General features: G+C 40.3%; 1 protein-coding gene across 1 annotated transcript in view; it reads right to left on the bottom strand.

Moving 5' to 3' along the window:
* The window catches only part of PANK4 (pantothenate kinase 4 (inactive)), a 1,309,469-nt gene that overhangs the window by 508,885 nt on the left and 782,063 nt on the right, over positions 1-18,521 (bottom strand). The window contains exon 12 of the mRNA XM_044063577.1: positions 5,907-5,962. Within this exon, the coding sequence (XP_043919512.1) occupies positions 5,907-5,962 (56 nt within the window). The remainder of the gene's footprint in view (positions 1-5,906; positions 5,963-18,521) is intronic.

Raw genomic sequence — 18,521 nt, 5'->3', positions numbered from 1 at the left:
TGCAGTCATAACAGATGGGTTATCCTGCCATCAGGCGGGTCCTCGGTCGGCCGAATTCCAAAGTCTAGGTCCGGCGTCAGTTGTAGTCGCTTCTTCCCTAACGTCAGTGTGGCAGGGGTATAAAAGAACCAGCCGACGCCATCTTCTTCAGTTTTTCTTGCCCCAGATGTCAGGTGCCCCCAGAAGGAAGGCAAAACATAAACTTATGTAGTCATGCAATATAGAATAATCAAAAAACAGTAATTTGCAAGCAAATACACCATAAAAGAATACCCCAAATAGGTTCTATGAGAAGGTGTTTGTCATAAGGCCTGTCCTAAGAGGGGATGGAGGGAGGGAAACCTGGACTGCAGCTGTATGAGCACTCGAACATCTACATTTATGGTCGAACATCTACATTTATGGTAAGTACAAAACTGTACTATGTTCATCGTGCATACAGCTGCAGTCATAACAGATGGGTAGAATCCCAAAGCTAAGTAGGGGTGGCAGGCACTAAGTGGAACTAGGAGGAGCCAGGATGCCCTGCAAGACAGCTGTGGCAAATCCCGCTCTAGATTTTGAGTAAAGTGGAAGGTGATAGTGTTTGGAGAAAGTGTGCACTGAACTCCAAGTGGCTGCTTCCAAAATGTCCTTGGTAGGGACCCCCCTGAGGAAAGCTGCAGAGGTAGCTGTGGCCCTTGTGGAGTGGGACCTGATGCTTGAAGGCACAGCTTTTCCATGAAATGAGTAACAAAAGCGTATGCAGTGGGCTATCCATTTTGAGATTGTCTGTTTGGAGATAGCCTTTCCTTGAGCACCTGTAGCATAGGACACAAAGAGTTGCTCTGATTTCCTGAACGGCTTTGTCCTGTCCAAATAATAACGTAGTTGTCTGTGAATGTCCAAGGAATGCGGTAGTCTTTCCCCTTTGTTTTGTGGGTTAGGGTAAAAGGTGGGTAAGTGGATAGTCTGATTCAAGGCTACACTGGATACTACCTTTGGCATAAAGATAGGGTTAATTCGTAAGGAAACTCTGTCCTGATGGAAAATGATGAAAGGTTGCACAGCCATGAGGGCCCGTAGTTCCGAAACCCTGCGTGCTGAGGTGATAGCCAGAAGGAAGGCTGTTTTCCATGACAAATATTGTAGTTCTGTTGAAGCAGCTGGCTCAAATGGAGGAAGGGTCAGTTTTTCCAATATGAAGTTGAGGTCCCAAGCAGGGACTGGTGGTTTTCCTTGGGGTTTTATATTCTTAGCCCCTCTGAGGAACTGTCTTAAGAGAGGATGAGAGAATAAAGGAGGATCCGTGTTGTATTGCGCAGAAATGGCTGAAGCATGGATTTTGATGGAGGAGAAGGAAACACACTATTTAACATCTCAGCTAGGTACTGTAATATTTGAGGTATATTTATTACCCAGGGATTCTGGCCCCTTTTCTGATTCCAGGCACAAAACCGCTTCCATTTGGCGGAGTAGGCTTTTCTAGTAGAAGGTCTTCTGGCCTCCAAGATGACATCCTGCACCTCCTTGGAGAGGAGGGTCTGTTGTGAAATCAAGGGATTCTCCATGCGGCTAGATTTAGGGTTTTGAGCTGGCTGTGAAGAGTTTTGAAGTTGTGTTGGGACAACAGAAGAGGCACTGGAGGTAGGATCCATGGTGGGGAATGCGTCAGGCTCTTCAGGAGTGGATACCAGTGTTGTCTTGGCCAGTCTGGAGCAATGAGAATCATTTTCGGCCTCTCTGCTCTGGCTTTTAATAGAACTTTGGGCAGCAGAGGGAGAGGCGGAAAGGCATAGACTGTCAATGTTGTCCAATTGAAGGAAAGTGCGTCCACTTTCCAGGCCTGTGGATGATGGGTCCTTGTGCAAAATTTTTTCAGTTGGTAATTTCTGTGGGTAGCAAAGAGATCTATGTCTGGCTGTCCCCATGCCTGAGTTATCTTTGTAAAAACTTGAGGATGCAACTTCTATTCATGTGGATCTGTCATATTTCTGCTTAGGCTGTCTGCCAGTGTGTTTTCCTTCCCTGGCAGGAATTGTGTCTGAAGTTGGATTTGCAATTCCAGAGCTGTGTTCCAAAGGGTCATGGCTAGTCTGCACAGGGGGTATGAATGAGTTCCCCCCCCTGTTTGTTTATGTACCACATCACTGTGGTGTTGTCTGTCCTTATCAATAGCTGGCCTGGATGCAGCAGGTCTTTGAAGGCCATAATAGCATTTTGCACTGCTAGCATTTCCTTTTGGTTGATGTGTAGGTGCTTCTCTTTTTGGGACCATTTTCCCTGAATGCACTGATCTTTCATATGTGCCCCCCAGGCGTAGTCCGAGGTGTCTGTTGCGATGATTTGATTTGCTTGAGGTATGCAGAAAGGGAGACCTTTGTTTCTTTGGCATGCTTGAGCCAACCACAAAAATTCCTTTTGAAGACATGGAATGAGTGGTATAATTGTTTCCAAACTGTGGCTGTGTTGAGACCATAAGTTTTTTAGGTACCATTGAAGCTTCCTCATATGCAGCTTTGCACATGAGCTCAGCAGGATGCAAGATGCCATGAATCCCAGAGCCTGCAGGACTTTCCTTGCAGTCAGCCTGGTGAAGGTTGCCATTTTGCTGAAGTATTGAGATAGTTGCCCTTGTTTGTCTGACGTGAGGTAGGCCATCTGGGTGTTTGTATTCAAGCTGGCACCCAGGAAAATTATTGTTTGAGAGGGTATTAGTTTTGATTTCTTTTTTTTGACTGTGTATCCCAGAAAGTTCAACAGTCTTATTACAAACGCCAGGTGTTTCAGAAGTATGTCCTTGCTGTCCGTTTGGATCAGGCAGTCGTCCAGATATGGGTATATTTGTATTCCTTGAAGTCTGCAGAAGGCAATTACTGATGCCAGGCATTTCGTAAACACTCTGGGCGCAGTAGATAAGCCAAAGGGCAATGCAGAGAATTGATAATGGGTTGAACCTGCAAGAAATCTGAGGTATCTTCTGCAATCTTGTCTGATAGGGACATGCAGGTATGCCTCCTTGAGGTCCAATGTTACCAGCCAAGACTCCTTGCCCAGCATGGGAAGAAGCTGCTGTAATGTGAGCATCTTGAATTTTGGTACCTGTAAATATGTGTTTAGGATGGATAAATCTAAAATAGGTCTCCAATCTTTGTCTTTCCTTGGTACCAGGAATAGTCTGGAATAAAACCCTTGACCTTGTTCTTTTGCAGGCACCTCTTGAATAGCTTTCATGTCCATGAGAGCTGAAATTTGTTTTTGTGCCTCTGCCCTTTGATTTTGTGGCAGGTTTGGCATGCCTCTCATTTTTGGTAGGGTGTGAAAGTGGAATCTGTAGCCTCTGTCTATAATGTCCAGGATCCATTCGTCTTTTGTGACAATATGCCAATTTTTTGAGAATAATGCCAGTTTTCCGCCTAAAGGTGCTGCCATTAAAGCTTTGCTTGGCAGGTAAAGGGGAAAGTCATTGTGTCTGCTTTCTGAATGACTGTGATCTATCTTCTCCACCTCTTGGGGTTGGTGCTTGCCATTGCCTGGCTCTGAATGATCCTTGAGATTGCCCTCTACCTCTCGGGCGCCTGTATCTGCCTCTTTCAGGTCTGTCCGTGGCTGGAAAGGACCAATTTTTTGAAGGCCAGTTTCTGCTGAAACGTGGAGGTTGTACCTGCAGGAAATCTTTCACTGTTTTCATTGATCTCGCCTTTTCCTTCATTTTCTTTAGTACCTCCTCAGCTTTAACACCAAACAATACATCTTTTTGAAGAGGTGCATCTAGTAATTTAGCTTTGACATGATCTGGTAAGGCTTGTTCTTTGAGCCAAGCCTGTCTACGTATGACAGACCCTGTAACAGCAGCTCTACATGAGGCCTCTAAAGCATCAAACCACACTGCAAGGTATGTTTACCCACTTGCTCTGCACAATGCAACAAATCCTGCAACTCTTTTAAATCTGGTTGCTCAGGTTGTGTCATTTTGCTTTTCAACTCAGATAATAAAAACTGTTGATACTTTAACATATGGAACTCACAGTTTAATGCCCTCATGGTTAAAGTGGCCGAGGTATACACCTTTTTCCCCCACCTTTCTAAAGCTCTGGAATCTCTCTCTGAAGGTAATGGGTTTTTAGCAGTAGAGGCCTTAATTCCCTTGGGACCCTGTGAAATAGTTTCTGGGTCAGCAGTATGGCTTTTGTATAGGAACTGGTGTGAATCAGGAACCCGGTAATACCTGTCTGGTTTAACAGGAGCTGGAGGTAAAGAATCTGGGTTGAGGCTGGCTTCTGTGTACACATCATCTAATATTTCTAAGACAGGAGGGATAGCCAGAGGCCTATGCTGGGGGAGCAAGAGAAAATCCCTGAGCCTTTTCTTGGAATCTGAGTAATCTTGGCCTTCCCAGTGAAAGTGTTCCCTCAAAGTATGTAGGGTTTCCCCAAAAGAGTAGTCCTCAGGGGGGGAGACAGAGGGAATAGACTCCTCTGCATCAGAGTCTTCAAAAGGAGAATATGTATATTCCTGGTCCTCAGATTGTTCACAGGTAATAGAGGCCTGATCTGAGGAAGGGTAGTCTTTCTCTAATCTGGGCCTTTTGTCCGAGGGGGGGTTGAGAACCCCTGATAAGAGTAATCAAATCCTCAACCATTTTGAGCATCTGTTTTTTAGGCATGGGGCCTTGACAGGGGGTCTGAGGTCCTTGTTTTTTAGTTTTCATGGCTGCTTTAGATTTTGTGAAAGCCTTAATAGAGAAGGAGGAAGGCCTGAAGACACCTTGAGAAATGGCGGGCCTGTCTAAACTCTGGGTTTCCCCGCCAAAAGTGGCGTTGGTATCTGTAGTCGGAATGGGGGCCGAGGAGCCTGCAACCTCGGGCACAGAAGACACCGGTAAAGAAGTTTCATCGGTACTCAGGGGCTGCGTAGGCGCCTCGCTGAGAACCGGAGAACCAGTAGTCGGCCTTAGCGTGGTGTCAGTAGAAGTCGCGGACCTCATATGTCGGTCCTTATCTTTGAGTCTTTTACTCAAAACTGGAGTCGGAGTATCCGACGACATAATATAATTAAATTTTTTATCAAAATAGTGATGGGCAAACTCCGCCTGACGCTTAATAGTGCGTTTGTTGAATCTAGCACAAAAACGGCAGGCCAAGACGTCGTGGTCTGGGCCTAAGCAAGGAATACAGAAAGAGTGGAAATCCTTATGCGGTATTTGCTTACCACATGAAATGCAATTATTAACTTTGTCTAACATCGGTCTGAGGCAAGAAAAGTTTCCCCAATGGGGTACTTAGCTTTCAAGAAGACTTCGGCTGAAATATTTTCGTAAATCTCAGGAGCTGGCCGACCGGCACTTGCGAACTGCTTCTGCTTCAGGCACCGCGTGGCAAGAAAGACTGAAGAAGATGGCGTCGGCTGGTTCTTTTATACCCCTGCCGCACTGACGTCAGGGAAGAAGCGACTACAACCGACGCCGGACCTAGACTTTGGAATTCGGCCGACCGAGGACCCGCCTGATGGCAGGATAACCCATCTGTTATGACTGCAGCTGTATGCACGATGAACATCAAGTTCTAATAAATTCTGAGTTTGGAATACTGTTGTCTTTTTTGGTCCCACAGAATTTATCAGTTTGAGTTTCTGTGGAGTATTTAATTTTACAGATAAGCCACCATCATCACTGCCCAGCATGCATCAACTATACACACTTTGAAGAAATGTTCCTGATTTGCACTCAAACTTCTGCCCATCCCTACAAAACTTGGAAGTTTTGAAAAGCTCCAAGTTAACAGAACCAGTATTTAAGTATTCCTAGTATCAGGCTTCTTCCTTAACTTCTCTGTTATTCTGGAAGTAAAAGTTAAGGAGTATACTACTCAGACATTTGTAAAACACAACTAGTTATATAACAATTTAATGCATGGAGGCAGGCATACCTTGCAGCATCTTCTTTGCTTGTTCGAATCCGAACTGTGGATCAGACTGAAGAAGACTGCATTAAAAAGAAAAAAAAGGATCTTTTCCTACAGATGTATTCATATTATATCATGCAGTTAAAATACAACAATAGTAAAGACCAGTGGTAAAATGACTTAATCACATCACAACTCTCGCATAGAAGACAGAAAATTGGTGATGACAAGATACAGGGCCTGTAGAAATGCTACTACTGACATCTTACAACAAAGCTAAATGCATACAGATCAGCACATTTCTTACAGCATACTCTCATACAGTTGGTCCACCAAGTGTATTGTGAATAAATAATAAAGTCCTATAAAAAGGATTCTTTAAGGCTTTAGCATATACATCTGGCAAATGGTGTGCAACAGAATGGATAGCGCAGGCTTACAAATACACTAACTGCAAACAGTGTTTACATACACATATACATAATATTTGTGTGTGTGTGTATTTGAGTCTATATTAGATCAACGAACACGTAAATGTTCAAATCTGTAAAGGTCGACTGTTATAGATCGAACATTTATGTGTTCGAAAATCTTTAAAAATAATAAAAAAAAACCTAAGTAATAAATACATAAACCAAAAGGTGCAGGCAAGGGCAAGCCCCCCTGCACCCCCCCATGTGGGGGGCTACACCCCCAACAACCCCCCTACTTAAATATACCAACTCCAAGAACGAGCTACAGTGCAGTGAAGGGGAAATTTCCCGTTTCTGCACTGTAGTGCACTGATGTGCGATCTCGGAGTTGGTATATTTAATTAGCGGGGGTGTAGGGGGTGCAGGGTGGCTTACCCCCCTGCTAAATCCCTTTTCTTAATTTTTTCTTTATTTTGTTTTTATTACATTTTCGAACATTTAAATGTTCGATCTCTAAAGGTCGAGCTTTAGAGATTTGAACATTTAAATGTTCGAAAATGTAATATAAACCCTTATTTGGGTCTATATTACATCAACAAACACGTAAATGTTCGAATCTGTAAAGGTCGACCGTTATAGATCGAACATTTACGTGTTCGAAAATCTTTAAAAATAAAAAAAAAAAACAAAAAAAAAACCTAAGTAATAAATACATAAACCAAAGTGTGTAGGCAGGGGGGCAAGACCCCTGCGTCTCCCACACCCCCCTACTTAAATATACCAACTCCAGGATCGCACTACAGTGTAGTGAAGGGGAAATTTCCCATTTCCGCACTACATGTGCAATCTCAGAGTTGGTATATTTAAGTAGCGGTGGTGTGGGGGCGCAGCCCCCCTGCTAAATCCCTTTTCTTAATTTTTGTTTTCTTTATTTTGTTTTTATTACATTTTCGAACATTTAAATGTTCGATCTCTAAAGGTCGACCTTTAGAGATTCAAACATTTAAATGTTCGTTGATGTAATATAGACCCGTGTATTTTTTGGGGGGTGTAAGAACAATGAAAACAAAATATGAAAACAGGGCAGGGTGCATAGGCTAAAGTGATAGAAAATGGGAATAGGTGCTTTAAGAGATGGGGGAGATAAACTTACAGAACTGCTTCATAGAGTCACATGATAATGTAAAAATATGGCACTGCAAAGCATAACTGCATAGTACACAAGTTACATGGCTGAGAAACAAAGGTAAAGTGAAGACTAGAAGTACAACAGGGAAATTCAGAAAGCATTGTAAATTGGCCAGTTTATCGCTTTCTATTGTTTGTTTCTATTACAAATGACAAAAACTGATGGAGAAAGAGCCTGAGGTAGAGTAGAGGGATATAAATCTGGCAAAAGCTTTAATGTTAAAACCAGCCCTCAATTACATATTCTAATCACTACGTCTATGTGCATCCTCAACTTCAAGGAAGCAACATGTCTGAAAGCCCTTCAGTTTTACAGTGGAAACCCAAGTTCAAATTATTTTATGTCACAAGGAAAAAAAAGAAAGCAAAATCTCCCCTTTGCTTTCCATTCTGGACACACTTTCTTCTGCACTTCCATGTTGGCCTACAGACCAGACTTATTCCAGCAGTTGCAAAACACAGTCCCCACAAATTAAGACTCTCTAGTTTTGCAAATGGGAAGGAGGAACACTAACCACAGATGACATTCTTGCTCAATGTTAAAACAATGGGCCTGGGGATCTGAGCCTTGGGTGGGCTTCTCTTCCTGACCTGCTACTGCTAAATTTGTTACAGCTGGGCCTTTAATGGTAGCGACACTAAAATGACCCTCATAAGGCCATTATACATAATGTATGGGTCAAAACTTTTGTTGTACTCCACCGAGTTCAGCCAGACTTCACTAATAAGTTCCTGGGAAGGGTGCATTAAGGGCCTTTTTCTAGAAAAAAAAATCAGTTGCCAAAGAGTTACTAATATCATGATAAATAAAACAAGCTCGTGAGTCTGCAATATTGTAAAGATGTTCAACCTACAGGCAGAAGCCCTGAAAATATCTCAGCAAATCTGAACTTGTTCTTTCCATCAGGAAAAGACACAAGGAGGGGGTAACTTCTTTCACTAAACAACCATGTAACTGATATGGTTCGTATGATTTAAGTACTTAATCCTTAAACAGAATTATTAAACCTTTGTTCTTTGACCATACGTGTGTGATGCCTTACATGTAAACATTTTTGAGGCTGTGCTGTCATGTGCAATTAGTTCTGGTTACTGATAAAGTGGTCAAGGAGTGCTTCAACAGAATGAACAATACCATGGAGAAAAATGGGTGTCCTGTACACCAGACGGCAAAATCCATATAAATGCAGCCAGTCCTGCTGAGGAGAAAGGAGAGAAAAAGATCCTTTCTTATGTCAATGCCAGATGCCAGAATATTGGATGACTACTGCCTCCTCTTTGGACTATGCTAGAAAAAAAATCACAGTAACCACAGTCAGAATTTAGAAAACAAAGGCTCTATCTTAACCAAGACTCACAGATTGTTAATAGACTAATGAACCGGGGGTCATTTCTAAGCCTTCTTGAAAAAATAATGATGACCTGTATCCAAAATAGGACATTGATGGTCACATTTATAAGCTGTCAAATGTATATACCACGTAAATGACCAAATAAAAGCCACCGGACCACCAGGCTGATAAAACAAAGCGTAAAGCTGAGTTATTAAAATGACAAAGCAAATTCATTAAAATATTTGGTGACATTGTGAATTTAACTGAGTATAATAATGAGACAAAATGGATTATTGAATTAAGGGCAGATAGGGTCCCTGATTTGAATGGAGTTGTACCCCTTAAACCCACCCTAAATAGGCGGAGAGTTCAACACTGAAAATTATTGGCTGTTTTCTTTAAATGCGAGTTTTAATACCAAGTGAATTGTCTGATGAAGGGATATACCCGAAAGTGCTCATCCATTTTAATGAATTTCCTTTCTCATTTTAATAAATCTGCTTTATGCTTCATTTTATGAGACTGGTGGTTCGGTGGCTTTTATTTGGACCTTTATAAGCTATCTCTGTCCATAAGGGACAAGACCGCCAGGCCCGTTGTAAACTTCCTATTCCCAATCCACTGCTCTAGGTTGCGTTTAAATTAGGTAACAGAAGAACTCAGCTTCACATGGATGGGAAGCCTGTTCCATAAGACAGGCAGTCGCTGAGACACATCTGTCTCTCCAGCATATTCTGTTTCAACCACAGACAAAATTCAGGTCCCTAGACCTTGTATTTCTGGTACTGTTCGACTTATGAATATTTAAGAGATTTGTCACTGTGGAGTTTGTGGATACCTTGTAAGCCAGGCATAGATTACCCCGCAGCAATCTATAGGAGACTGAGTATAAGGAAACGACTTTAAGGTGTTCTGCATAAGGCAGGTTTGTTATGCACTGTATTCTTTTTGTAAAGAACCTCTGAGGTCACTCTAGTTGCTGCGTACGTCTGGTCAGGTACAAACCAAAGGGAGCACTGTACTCTATGATTGGTCTGATGGTCTGATAAGAGAACAGTACAGTGGGATAATGACCTCTTGGGACCTAGATGACATGTCCTTACTTATAAGTTGTACAACATAAAAGGATTTCCTCACCACTGTGTCCACATGCTGGTCAAAGTTAAGGCTATGGTCTATGTTTGCACCCAGGTCACTAGCCACTAGGTCTACTCTTTGGGGCAAATATTAACATGATAATTAGCTAAGATGGCTGACCTCCCAAAGGGTCCAATTATGTATTTCTTAGCACTGAATTTTAGAACATGGCTTTGGCACCATTTCTTAGTCAGAGATAGATAACCACAGATACAAACTAGTACATTTTAAGAAAACGAACACTGGCCAGTTTAACTGGAAACAAAGTTTAATTAGCACTTTCGTCTGTTATTACACTTGACTTCTTCAGATTAAAACAAGCCATTCCATTACATCACATCCTTTTATAGCCAGGCTTTGTCACATGATCATACCATTAAAGAAAAAATAAAGTTTAAAATTTGTTTTTGTGCATGAATGCATTTCCCCCAATATAAATATCCTAAATACCACAAGTTAAAAAAACTGCCCTTGAAATGTTATAAAAATATTTTGTTAACATAGCAGTATCAAAGCACTCAATCATGGGTGTTACTACACAACACACATATACATCATGAACTCCAAAAAATAAACAAATTTAAACTATAGCTATATGTACTTCCTAGCACAGTAATTCCTAACCATCTCCTTAAAAATATAATTCAGCTTTTAATTTCAAGTGGGATACTACGTCATTCAATCCAGGTGGATAGGTGGCGTTAACCCTTAATTGCCACATGAATTCTTTAAATTCAAGAAACAGTTCCTTGGGACCACCCTACTGTTACTTAAAATCTGATCAATTGCTACAAATTTGAACCTATGATCTGGGTTCAAGGTGATATCAATTTTTAAACTTTTTCTTTAACGATATGATCATGTGACAAAGCCTGGCTATAAAAGGATGTGATGTAATGGAATGGCTTGTTTTAATTTTAAGAAGTCAAATTTTAAGAAGTCAAGTGTAATAATAGGTGAAAGCACTAATTAAACTTTGTTTCCAGTCTCACCGGCCAGTGCTCATTTTCTTACAATTTATTAGTCATAGATAGACCTTTTTGAAGAATGCTAGTGTCTGCATAGGAGTTGATGATAACCCCTAGCTTGCAATTATCTGCAAACAATCAGCTGTAAACCATCAGCATTTGCTTCCATTTCAGAGAAATGGATGCCAAAACGCAGTGGGCCCTGAGGGACTCAGCTAGTGACTGGCCTCTTGGAGTAGGTGGCCTCACCCACTTTGATCTATTGGGTCCTATCAGTGAGCCAGTTGGCTATCCAGCACGTGATAAAAGGATTTATTCCTAAATTAGTGAGCTTGTCTATAATGCCTAAGTGGGGTCCTGTAGCAAAAGCCTTGGGCAGATCTTACCTTCATCCAATGCTCTGGTAAACCTCTCAAAAATGTCCACCAAATTTAATAGGCATGACCTTCCTTTAACAAAACCAAACTGTGATTGGCCCAGCGTTTGCAGGCTACCCATGTTTTATTTTATCAAGTCCATGATGGTTCTTTCCATGGCCTTACATATGAGGCTGGTAAGACTTACTGGGCTGTAGTTACCAGATCAGTGGTTGGACCTCCTTTGTGTAGGGGATGACTGCAGCCATCTTCCATTCCTTGGGCACAAAACCGACTAAAGGCTCCAATGGAGCTCAGGAAGTTTGCAGTGTAACTTCCAGTGGGTGGAGCCTAAGCCTTTTAACAGAATCAAATTATGTCTTCAAATTTCAAACAAATGCTCATATCTCTGGAACCACAGGGTTTTGAAAGTATAACTGGCAAACTGTTCGGCACAAATAATTTTTATAGGAGTTGTATTCTTAAGGTTCTAGGTTATAAGCAGAATTTTATAAGTCAAAGTAAACACAACAGCAATTACATTTGTAATATTTTGTAAACAACTTACAATATCTCATCAACCACTCAAGCTACACACATAATGTCAGCAGCATTTTACTTATCTAACTGAGAGCGTTCATGTGAGGCTAAGGAGTTCTGTCTTTGTTACTTGGTTGTAGAGATATTTAAAAACAATATGAAAAGTATATCTATATAAATTAATAACATAAAACAGTTAATATCTGTTTATCTGCACTAGACAAAGGTCAAATATTAATGCAGTTGAGTTTGCCACTGTGTAAGCTTTAAGATGAAATCTTTTAAACCTTGTACATAGCATGGTTTTGGAATTATTGATGCAAATATGAACAAGCAATATTTGACGCCTGGAGGTGTCAGTAGGAGTTAACTGCAGATGCACCTAAAGGCGTCCCTTGGATGTAATAAGTTAAAAAGTGATTCAAGTGGACCAGAGAGGTCAAGTTTCATGTTATTGTTTAAACATCCCGGGATGTTATTGAGGCCCATCGATGCAGTATTTTTGCTCTTGGAAAATACATTGATGACCTATTCCATACTAATATTTGGGGGGGGGGGGGCTGTGGTATGCAGTCTTTCCTTTGGACTATGGGAGGGGAGTGGGAGGAGAAATCTTAGCTGAACCTGTCAACCAATGCCCTTCGGTTCAGTGTGGGTAATGCCATTTCTAAGTTCTGTGCATTGTTGTGAATTTCCCCTAAGGTTAAGTACATAACTGTAAAAACCTTTGTGGTTGTCCTTTGCCTGAGAATCTATTTTTTTTCTTCGTATATAGTCTATGAAGTATTCATTAACCTTCTTAGCTGCCTTTTTGGATTGGTCAGGGGGCTTTTAGTATGTATGGCTTTCTTCCTCCTACACTTGGCCAAGATTTTTTTTCTTATTTTGTGTAACTGATTGATACGGTGAATCAACAACAAAGAAAGCAAACCTCATAGCCAAAGCTCAGTCCAACACAACGTAAAACTTAAAAAACAAAAGATTAGACCACCATTTGCTACTGGTTCTTTTGATTTTCATTTTAATATTTAATTGTTTGACTCTTATTTTGGTTTTATTCTGTTTTATTGTCTAACGAAGTGGAATAGTCTGTGAAAGCTTTTAGCTGAACAAACTTAATGGATATAGCCTGCCGTAGTGGACTGAACTAATATTGTGATTCCACCAGGGTGGTTTGTCTTATTCTAAATATGAGTGGGCACAGCTTGCTCTATACAGCTATCAGTATGGCTGTACAGAGATTTTGTAAATAGCTCAGCATATGCTATGGTACTGGGTTTGGGGGTACATGTAATTTAGCTAAGGTATTGTTAGTACAGAGAGAGGTTAGTCTTGGAATAGTTTCTAAAGGTTTTTGGTTTCACTGGATTCCTGTATTTAATTTTAATTTCAAGTAATACTGCCTTATGGTCAGATCTGACAAGCGAAGACAATACATTGGGTGAGGAACATCACCTCCCCCCCCATGTTCATGAGTATTAATTTTACCAAATCCAAATTAATAACTTTGGGACCGAGTGAAATGGCTCTGCAAAAATCCCAAGAAAATAGGCAGCCATATCCCCAAAGAGAGGCATTTTATAAATGTTTAAACACCTTGAGGTAAACTTGGACTTAAACCGTCTCTTCACCGGACATACTGGCAGAACCCTAACTGTCTGCAGTCCATATCCAAAGGCTGCTGCTGCTGGATAAAGGAACTGTGCACTGTGCTTCTTAAAGCAGTATATATACCCAAAACTTAGTATGCATTAAGAAAAGGAACTGCAACCTCTCTAACATTCAAAGACTGCAAACTGTTACACCTACATATAAAACAATGTCCTTCACCTACCAGATCCCTAATTTACAGACCATGTCATGAGCCCTGTAACGTACACTTCTTATGAAGAATAGCCAGAAACGTCCATAATGAAGCAGGCAAGAGTTCAATTCACATCAATGGAAGCCAGATGTCACAAGACATGTACCTTCATAAAGTTGACACCTCCTGCATATAGTTTACAGCTTCCTTTCTTTAGGTGAATATTATTAATAAATAATATTATGTAAATTATGTAGTTATTGATAATGAATTTAAAAACAAAAACAAAAAAAAAATTACTACAGTTACATGAGTCATGCATTTACAAAATATGTACCAGGAGCTTAAATATACAAAAAATATAGCAGTTTTTATGTTAGTTGATATTTTGAAGAATCAGCACTGTTTCTACATTAGTTAAGTCAGAATGAAGTTAACAGTGTTTTGAGAAGTTTGTAGTAGTTTCAATACTGAGGTTATACCATGGTCAGTAACACTAGAAATAACAAATACTACAACATTAGGAATAGAGCTCCCTGGCATTGAAAGTAAAATATCAAGGAAGCCATTCAGTGTTGGACAATACTGTAAAGTAATTTTGCTAAAAACCATTAATAGGTTCATTAGAGACATTTGCACTTTTCCCAACTGATGTGCGACTTTGGAGTTGGTATTTATACATTTTTGGGTTGTGGTTATGTCTTCCCACATGGTGAATACAGGAGGGCTTGTTACCCTGCAAAATCACATACTGGTTCATCCTCAGAATGGATGCATCTGAGATCCTGGATCCCCTTAGATAAAGTTTACATTCTCCACACCTTATCCATCTTCAGTAAGGATGCATCGAAGATCCAGGATCTCCTTGGATGACACAGTTTGAACTCACCACACTTGATCCATCTTCAGCATGGATGGATCTAAGATCCAGGATCTCTTTGGATGACATAGTTTACACTCCACACCTGAACCATCTTCAGCATGGATGCAACTAAGATCCAGGATCTCCTTGGATAACAAAGTTTACAGTCTCCACACCTGACCAATCTTCAGCATGGATGCATCGAAGATCCAGGATCTGCTTGGATGACATCGCTTAAATTCACCACACCTGATCCATCTTCAGCATGGATGGATCTAAAATCCAGGATCTCCTTGGATGACATAGTTTATTCTCTGTAAGACATGAGGAGCAGCCAGACTTTTGGACTGGTACAGTTTTATAAGATCTATAATTCCTCCACCCTGTGCAGCCTGTGGTGAAGCACTTAGCCATTCCGCGAGACAGAAATAGTGACACAAGGTCTGAAACTCCTGTAAAGTTACCCACTTTACAAATGGGATAGCTAGCTTTTATAATCAGTAAAATATATAAAAAAAAACATGGCAGACAGTACCTTAGTCAACGTTATTTACAGGATGCTCGGTGTCTTCCAATGTCTGATAGGGAAATCTCTTTTGTAGTAAACAAAAAAAGGGGTCTGCCACGGTTTTTAGTAACAGAAATAACTTTTCTTTATCCATGTTTCTGAACAGCATAACACTTTTTTATTTTTCGCCATTTTGTCTCCTTCTGCTACCAGAGGTGTTCTTTTAACATTTCAGTGGCAGTTTGACCACCCTTCGAATTCAGCACGCACTTCAGATTGCTTGCCTAAAATGGTTTTAAGATATTCCTTAAGAAAACAGACACCCAAGGCTTCAAATCTGCTAGTTATAGTACTGGCCTTCAACTTTTTAAAAAGGTCACTATCCATTAAATTACATGCAACATCATATCAAATTATATGCAGTGTGTTGTTGTAGTTTGGTGCTACACTATTTTATTGAAGAATATTCATTTACAGGCTCATGTGTGGAAGACAAGATCTCACCAAGCCAATAACAGTACCCGGAGAACACATGTTAAATAAAATTCTTAAAGTATAACATATAAAAATCAGGATCAATGTCAGTATCACCAAAATAAATCTAAAATAGAGAGCGGAGAATAAAGCAGAATTTACAAAAATCACATTGATATCTGAAGAGATTTATCCAAGTACTAATGTAAGATCAGGTTTCATTTAAATGTATTTTGTCTGACAAAATACATTATTCTCTGTGAACAGGTCTAGAAATTCAGCCATATTAGAGCAGGCTTTCACAGATTGCATAGTTTCAGTGAAAAAACCTTCAGTCAAGAATACTGACAAGAACAAAATGTGCAGTACATGGAGTACAAACACATTTTGTATGGTACAAGGCTTGGGCACCAAGGTTGAAGAGGCATGTAGAAATTTATAGGGTTTTTGTACTTTTACAAGATAATTCTGACACAGTTAGTTCGTTTGGACTGATGTGCAGGAAGTCATTGCAGTACAGACCTCAGAAGTTTGGTACAGACACACAAGAGTGAGTGCAGAAGTCAGGTCAAATATCCAGCATTCCAGAATATTATATTATTCATGAGGAAAGCAACAAGAGTGCAGAAGTTAACAGACGTTTATCAGCACTGTTACTGGAGACCGCACATTTGAGTACAGAATTTATGGACAGAAATTACAGACATTAAATATTTGATTCAGCTTCACTGTACAAGAAGATTTGGCACACGAAGTAGAGACTGGCACCTGTTCAGCACAGTTCTGTGTAATTACCAGATAAAGACAGTCATTCCAGCCTTGTTCTAGTTTCTTTCAGTTATTTCCATTTAATTCCAGTATTCTACAGTCCTATTAATACTTACAATTAAGACCTGAACAATGATTAAAGTATTAGGTACTTTCCCATAATAACAGATCTACACGAACAAGTATACCCTTGTCAATTAGAAGGACTGAAAATGTCAAACTTTCAGTCAGCTTATCATCTAAAACCTTTTCAGACTGCAATGTTTCCCCTTTTACACACAATGTTCTTCATTCTAGCTTCTTTTACAGATTTCAGGTGTGCTACTATAAAGCAAAGCACAACAGCAAACTAGCACAAACAATAAATAAGCACCAAAACGAAACCATTACGCCCCAGACCATGTCTGCTAGAAGCAGGTGGAAGGACAAGTATGTTGATGAGGATGGACAGTCTCATCCTGATCTAATGTTATGGTAAATACAAAATGTCTGTACTGATCATGGGACGAAGTTTCAAGCTTATATTGCTGAGTGATACTCATGGAGATATACTCTGGATAACTGTGACTCTGAAGGAAGACTGAGATCCAAACGTCACTTTCAACTTACAGTGCCTTGAAGGCAGCCAACTACCATTACGGACACTAAGGCTGTACAGGAACTGCTCCCTTATTGTTAAACACAGAAAATACTTGTAAGAGGTCCAGACACATATTTAAACTGAAATCATTATATACCTGCATCACATCTTCAACACAAAGGCCACATATTCTAAGCAGGTGAAAACAATCCCTCCCCAGTGACTCTCAGACAACGCAGTACTGTGCTTAGACCTCAGCCACCCAATCACACCTCACCTATCAAAAAGATTCCCACCATAATCAAGTGTTGTCAAAGGCCCTAAGACAGCCTTAACATACTGCAGCATGCTAACACTCCTGTCACAGGTGATGTCATAGTTTGATATATGGACGTACCACTCATCAGGCTGAGCAAAGTTAGAATGAGGGTTGTCTGCCTCCCAAGTAGAAAAAATTCCCATCACCAAAGTCTTCAGGTCACTTCATTACATGTATGTGTATATATGTATATACAGATATATGAACTGGTCTGATGCATGTGTGGGAGCAAATTAACTTAGATGTTTTACCATGGAAGATATAAGAAACACCCGAGCTCTGTAATTAGTCCCGAGAGTACCATTATGTTATTTCCACAAATTATGTCAATACAAACAAACAAAATAAATTATTTAAAAAACTGGTTCATCAAATGGTATCATTACAGGTGGATCCAATTTGTATCAGCTGGAGGGAAAGAAACTACAGATAGTCCCTACCAGCTTTGCATATGACGGCCTACACCTCACTCCTCAAGGTTTCTATAATTCAGACAAGGCATGTGCTAACCACCCACCCATGCTTTTTGTTGGAGACTTGATGGACCCTAAATCTACATACCTAACAATGTCCTGCCAGGCTAACATTAATGCTGAACTCCTCAAGGAAAATTCCTGCCCATGAGGTTTTCCTGACCCTTGAAAACATTCATATTTACAAAAGCTTGATTCCAGTGTAATGACAACACTCCCTTTTACCTGGCTTTAATGACTACCATTCCGTCAGATCCCACATCTCTGGTGTGGGTGGATCCATATTTATTCACAATCCAATCATATCATGTCTACCACAATAAGATAACACAGAACTCATAAATATCCTGGTTCCATAAACAGGTTCTCCAGTCATAACACTGTTAACTACAGAACCCTCTGTGACTCCTGTAGCCCATGGTGCCTAAATACAGTGGATATAAAAAGTGTACACACCCCTGTTAAAATATCAGGTTTTTGCGATATAAAAAAAATGAGACCACAATAAATCATTTCAAAACTTCCCACCTTTAATGTGGCCTATAACCTGTACAATTCAATGGAAACACAAACAAATCTGTCAGGGGAAAAATTATAAAAAAATAAAAAAAAAATACAATAAGCTGGTTGCATAAGTGTGCACACTCTTAAACTAATACTTTGTTGAAGCATCTTTTGATTTAATTATAGCATACAGTCTTCATGGTATCAGCATGGCACATCCTGACTTGGCAATATTTGCCCACTCTTCCTTCCAAAAGCGCTCCAAATCTGTCAGATTGCGAGGGCATCTTTGTGCACAGCCTCTTCTGGTCAGCCCCCCACAGACTTCCAATTGGATTTGGGTCTGGGCTCTGGCTGGGCCATTCCAAAACTTTATTCTTCTTCTGGTGAAGTCATTCTTTTGTTGATTTG

The sequence above is a fragment of the Protopterus annectens genome, chromosome 2.part1 (genome assembly GCF_019279795.1).
Source record: "Protopterus annectens isolate FY-2018-M chromosome 2.part1, PAN1.0, whole genome shotgun sequence".
NCBI lineage: Eukaryota > Metazoa > Chordata > Ceratodontiformes > Protopteridae > Protopterus > Protopterus annectens.
The sequence above is the reverse complement of the archived record's forward strand: the minus strand, read 5'-3'. Positions and strand labels throughout refer to the sequence as shown.